The sequence below is a fragment of the Mesoplodon densirostris genome, chromosome X (genome assembly GCF_025265405.1).
Source record: "Mesoplodon densirostris isolate mMesDen1 chromosome X, mMesDen1 primary haplotype, whole genome shotgun sequence".
Taxonomy (NCBI): Eukaryota; Metazoa; Chordata; class Mammalia; order Artiodactyla; family Ziphiidae; genus Mesoplodon; species Mesoplodon densirostris.
This window is the reverse complement of record NC_082681.1, coordinates 21,048,233-21,053,953: the sequence shown is the minus strand read 5'-3', so window position 1 is coordinate 21,053,953 and position 5,721 is coordinate 21,048,233. Positions and strand designations below refer to the sequence as shown.

General features: G+C 42.3%; 1 protein-coding gene across 1 annotated transcript; it reads right to left on the bottom strand.

The window, feature by feature from the left end:
* Nucleotides 1-2,497: 2,497 nt before the first annotated feature.
* Nucleotides 2,498-5,167, bottom strand: USP26 (ubiquitin specific peptidase 26). Its single transcript, XM_060088062.1, has one exon. It carries the CDS (start codon nucleotides 5,165-5,167, stop codon nucleotides 2,498-2,500), a length of 2,670 nt encoding a protein of 889 aa, XP_059944045.1.
* Between the last annotated feature and the right edge of the window lie 554 nt (nucleotides 5,168-5,721).

The window sequence follows — 5,721 nt, the reverse complement described above, 5'->3', positions numbered from 1 at the left end:
TTCTGCTCTCTGTTGACCCCGCCCAGTAAAAATATTTCAAAATAGAAGTCTTAGCAAAGTATGTTTCTGTAACCGAGAGTGGATTATTTCCCCCACTGAAAATTTCGGTGGCCGGCCAGCAGCACTGGGACCGTGACATCCAGGTGACCCTGATCACCTCTTTGTTTTGGTGGCGATGCGTGTGTGGTACAAGAAGGTTCACACCTGGCACCAGGAGCTGGGCATCATGTGCAGGGGGGCAACAGCACTGTGTCCGTGCAGGACAAGGTGGAGTTCGAGCCCCGCCCCCAACAGCCACCCCCTCAGGCAGCTCCAGACCTTTTCACGGACTCCCTCCCGGTTAGCCGTGGTGCACTAGCCCCCTTCAGGCTGTATTCACGCCGCCAACCCCAGTCCTCTCCCTGCGGTCTGACCAAAGCCCGAGCCTCACCTCCCAGCCCCCGCCCGCCCCTGCAGGTGAGCAGACAAGCCTCTCGTGCTGGTGAGTGCCGGTCAGCACCCATCTGTGCGGGAATCTCTCCGCTTTGCCCTCCGCACCCCTGTTGCTGCGCTCTCCTCCGCCGCTCCAAGGCTTTCCCCCTCCGCCACCGGCAGTCTCTGCCCGTGAAGGGGCCTTCCTAGTGTGTGGAAACCTTTCCTCCTTCACAGCTCCCTCCCACTGGTGCAGGTCCCGTCCCTAACCTTTTGTCTCTGTTTATTCTTTTTTCTTTTGCCCTACCCAGGTACGTGGGGAGTTTCTTGCCTTTTGGGGGGTCTGAGGACTTCTGCCAGCATTCAGTGGGTGCTCTGTAGGAGTTGTTCCACGTGTAGATGTGTTTCTGATGTATCTGTGGGGAGGAAGGTGATCTCCACGTCTTACTCTTCCACCATCTTCCCCCTCCTATCTCTAGAGGACATTTTTAAACTTTCCCACACCACTGAATACCCGTTCACCTCTTTAAGGGCATCCAGGATTAAGAGCATCAACAAGCTCTTGGATTAATACAGGTGTACTAAAACTGTACCCCATACACAAGGGGACACGCCCATTTTGGTAAAGGTGGGACTGAAAGTTCAATCCTTTTATATGATGTGAGAAAGCCTCTTAGTATATGTCATTTGTTAATAACAAAGGTACAAGGCATTACAGACTCACTGCCTCAAAGACAGCAAAAGGCTAAATAAATTACAGAGAAGGCATGAGCTTAATATCAGATTTACTAAATCCCTGAATCACATGAATTACAGAATATGACCACCTCAGGATCCATCAGGCTTTTACCCAGAAGCAGATCATATCCAGGCACAAGTTTTTTGACATTGTATCAAATCAGTAACAAGACTTTCAAATCCTACAAGTACACTTTAAAGCAGTCATTGTTTATTAATTCAAGGAATAAGGCTGCCATACTGTTAGGTACAGATACATAAACGAATTTGGAATTAGTCTTATAATGTTGAGTGAAGATTGTCCGAGGCTTCAGATGAAGTTCTGGTAATCAATGTTCCTTTTAGGCAATGCAAGTGCCCCTCTGAAAAGACCAAAATGGCACGGTGGGCTTAGATCACAAAGAAGAGTTTGCTAGCAGACAAACAGGAAAAGGTGTTCGATTTCTTGAGGGCAAGTCAACTTCCCCATCCTCAAGGTTTAAACTTGACGGTATATAGCTCCTTTGGCATTGAGGAAAAGGAGGAATTTAGCAAACAATTTGGAGACTTGATATGGTGTTCAGTCTCATCTATGTATGCCCAGGAAGATTCATAAACTACAAGCTTCATTTAGTATTTATTGCCAGGACCCCAGCAACTATTGTTTTATTGCCAGGGGCTCAGCAACTGGTTTTGTCATTTGTTTTGCCAGGACTTCAGAAACTATTTTTTCCCATCAAATTGCTGAGTATGATCATCAGAAGAATAATTGTGTGTGCCTGTTTTGATCATAATAAGTATACGAAGGAAAAGCATACATGAATATAAGAAACAAAAAATGCAATCAAACGCCTTTTACAAAACATAAACAACTCAAATATACAACAGCACCAAGATACTTCACTCACTACAAAAGTGTTTCTCCATCAGTTTGCAGCCTCCCTCCCCAGAGTTTCTGAATCAGTGGGTCCATGGTGGAATCAAGAAATTGCGTTTCTCACGAGTCCTTCCATGCTCCTTATGGTACTGGTTTGAGGACCACACTTAAAGCCCACAGCATTAGAATGTGGAAAGCACAGTTCTGGTCTAGTAGGAGAGATGAATGTTTATCAGCTGGAACTGTGGGGTTGAGGTTTTTGTATCAGGGTTAGAACAGTTATTTATTTCTAAGTAAGTGTTTCTGCTTAACTTTGGTTGTAGATGATAACTGCCTCTTCATGTTCAGCTAGAGTTCAAAGTTTTCCTTCCATGGAGGAAGTGATAGTCAAAGAGGTTGTTAAGGAAATGTATGTGAGCTGGAGACTACTTCTTTTACTACTCCTCAGTCTACTTTTACTACTCCTTCCTCTGTGCTATGAGGCTGGGAGTTCTATTCCCTTCCCAACAGCTCTTCAAAGATCTCATTGTGCATGTAAAAGAAGATGTACCCGGTGCAAAGCCTAGCCTCCTGCATTTGGGCCTCTTGGATACTTGATACCTGCAGATCATTGTAAGAGAACCACTCTTGCCTCTCAAAGTTGTAGGCATCATTGACATAGTGTCCGGTGGTAGGCCTCTTTCCAAGATGGCTGATAACACCAATGAGCCGATAGTCATGACTATCTCCCATCTTGGCTTCTATTTTTGGTTTCTTGGCTGAAGGTTCTGTCTTCTCCACATCTGGAGAGCCTTTGTTTCCAGGGTCTTTATTGGAACCCAATGCACCTAGGGAATTCACCTTGGCTCCCTGGAAATTTAATTCCGTAGGTCTGCATGTATCTGGCTTTGGAATGCTTTGAAGCAGTGTCAGGCAAAGGTCTTGTTCACAGAGCCTTATCTTCTTGCCACACTGCTGGGTCTCTTCAGGCACTTTGCAAGATTCTTCTGAAATTCTGGGGTCTTCACCTTTACAAAATTCTTTGGTGGTCTCAGTCACGCTCTTAAAATCTGTAGACTTCTTGGTTCTCTTGTATTTCTTTAGTTTTCGATTTTCACCCACTTTGCGATATGCATCTGGGCTGCTGGTGTGTGTACCTTTCAGAGAAAGGGAGCTGTCTTCCAGATTCATCATTAAGCCTACTGCTAATAGCTCTCTTGCAATGGCTGCTCCATGTCCTGAGTTTGCCAATGTGGACTCTATTATATTTAGTTTAGAATATTTTCCCATGTCTTTTTGCTGCTGCTTGAAGCTTGAAGCTTTATGAAGAGTCTGGGGTTTTTGTGGTTCAAACTCTTTTTCTGATCTAATGTGTGGAGCCAAAGAATCCTTGGATTGCGAGGTCTGCTTTGTTGAAGCTGTCAATGAACTTACGGCTTCAGAGTTCATCTTAAAGATTTCTAAGACTCGGAAATCCCTAAGAGGTGCATTCTTGCTTAAGGGAAGTGGTGATTCGGTAATTTCACTGCAATAGGAAGATAACTTTAAATGTTTGGAAATAATGACTTCTTGGTCATCCTTCTTTAAGGACCAAGACTCATTAAATTTATAGCGTTTCAGATGAATAATAAGGACCCTGGGTAGCCTACTGAATGAATGCACTACAACAGAACGCCTGTGCTTACACATCTCACAAGTATACTCAATCTCTTCTGCTTCAAGGAAAAGATCAAAACTAGATTGAATAGACAAGGGAAACACTTGTGCTTCCTGAGGATTACTGATGGAAAGAGAATTGCATATTTCTGTCTTACACACAACGTTCTCACAGCCTCTGCAAATAGCTGAGTGCAGCAACTCGAAATCAAAATTACTGGTGACAGGGCAAACAAACACCTTGGCGTCATCACTACCAGCAGAAACCTGTTGAGGTAAATGTCCTTCCTCAGATTCAATTTTAGTCTTCCAACTTGTGTTTAATTGTTCCATGTTTCGTTTCACCTGTTCTAAACAATGACCTAAAAACTCATATGCATCATTCTGCCTGTTGTCAGAGAATATCTCTGCAACTTTTGAAATGGCTTCTTTAATATTCACAAGTAACTTCACCTTGATTTCTACGTTATAAATATCTTTCAAAACAAGCAGCTGTGCCAAGCATATGCTAAGTGCATCATGGGGAATTTTACCGCATGAGAAGCCCTGATTGAGTAAATCATTAGTAAACGATGGAATCGAAAGCAAGGACTGTAAAACTGCATTCATATAACAGGTGTTTCCCAAATTGGGGAGGCCTTGCAATAGTTTCTCTAGGTAAAAGTCAAAGGTCATCTTGAGTTTGCCCCACTCTGGGTCGTCCTCACCATACTTTGATTCTGACAGAAATGCTAAATATATTTTCTCAGACGCTCTTTGGAGAAGATCAGTGACATCTAGGTAAGGGTTTCCAGTAGAATCGATCTTGAATGAAGGTCCAAGTTCCAAATTATTTTTCTGTTTTAACCATTTTAACCTTAATTTTTCCTTCTCATTGTGGCTTACATTTCTCAAGGGGCTCTTCTTTGATAACTTTCCTCTCGCAGAGGTATTCTTTTTCAGGAAATCCTTATTCATCTTTGAGCCAGATGATGGCCTCCTTTTCCCCTTCCCATATTTATTTTCTAATAACTCTGTGCAGGTAGATGTTGATGATTTTGATGCAAACAAAGGCATCTTCTTATCATCAGGTGTTTCATTTCTTTCTTTCTCAAAAGACTGACTACTTGACATCTTACGTATTTTCTGAGATGCAGTTTTGCCACGTGCCTTCTCTGTTGTTGTACTGGCAAAGATACTCCCATCCCCATCAGGTCTTACGGGTGGTTGAAGATGATTTTGATGGACTCTATCCAGGAACATCTTCAAATTATTGGCATCTCTGGAGGATAATCTTTCAATAAACAATAACTCATTACTCTCTAAACTTAAATACAGACAATTTTGGTCTTCTCCCTTGGGTCTAAGGACTATGTTTTTAATATTGTTACTTAGCTGAAAAGTTGTGTATTCTCCAGTACTGAAATAGACAACCAATATCATTTTCCCCTTTCTTTCCACTGTTTCAATGTATGCTTCTCTCACTTCGGACAGCACTCTTCTCATGTCCCATATTTGGACAAAAGCATGTACCATTAGAGCAGCCATGATTTCTTTACAAATAAAATACACGTATCCTGAATTATCGACAATCTTAAAGTTTCAATTTGTTGGCCAATTCACCTTTGGAGACAACACCAAAGAAATAGTTCTCAGTTCTCTATGTAGAATGATCCTGTTTCAAGTGTTAGTTTTATCCTAGAGCCTCTTCAGGCTCTGGATATCCAGCTCTTTAGTGATAAAACCGATATGCTTCGAGAACTGTCCACGGTTGCATGAAGGCAGAGTCTTGACTCCCAAAGCAAGACTGCTACTGTAAAGAAAATCAAGAAAAATTATTTACGCTATCAGAGAAATGCCTGGATAGAACTCAAACTCTACTCCCATACACTAAATCTTCTTTCCACTGCAATACTAGACTCCATTCTGATTAATTTCCACACTTCAACTGAAATCATTAAACACTTGGAAGACTTTCAGTACACAGCTGAAGAGCACAATGAACAGTGTCTCAAATGTGTGTGTGTGTGTGTATATATATATATATATATATATATATATAAAATATGCTAATCCTCCTGTCATAGAATGACCCCACGAGG

What these genes read in the sequence shown, in the direction of transcription:
- USP26 (XM_060088062.1), bottom strand. Translation starts at nt 5,167, where the DNA reads ATGGCTGCTCTAATGGTACATGCTTTTGTCCAAATATGGGACATGAGA.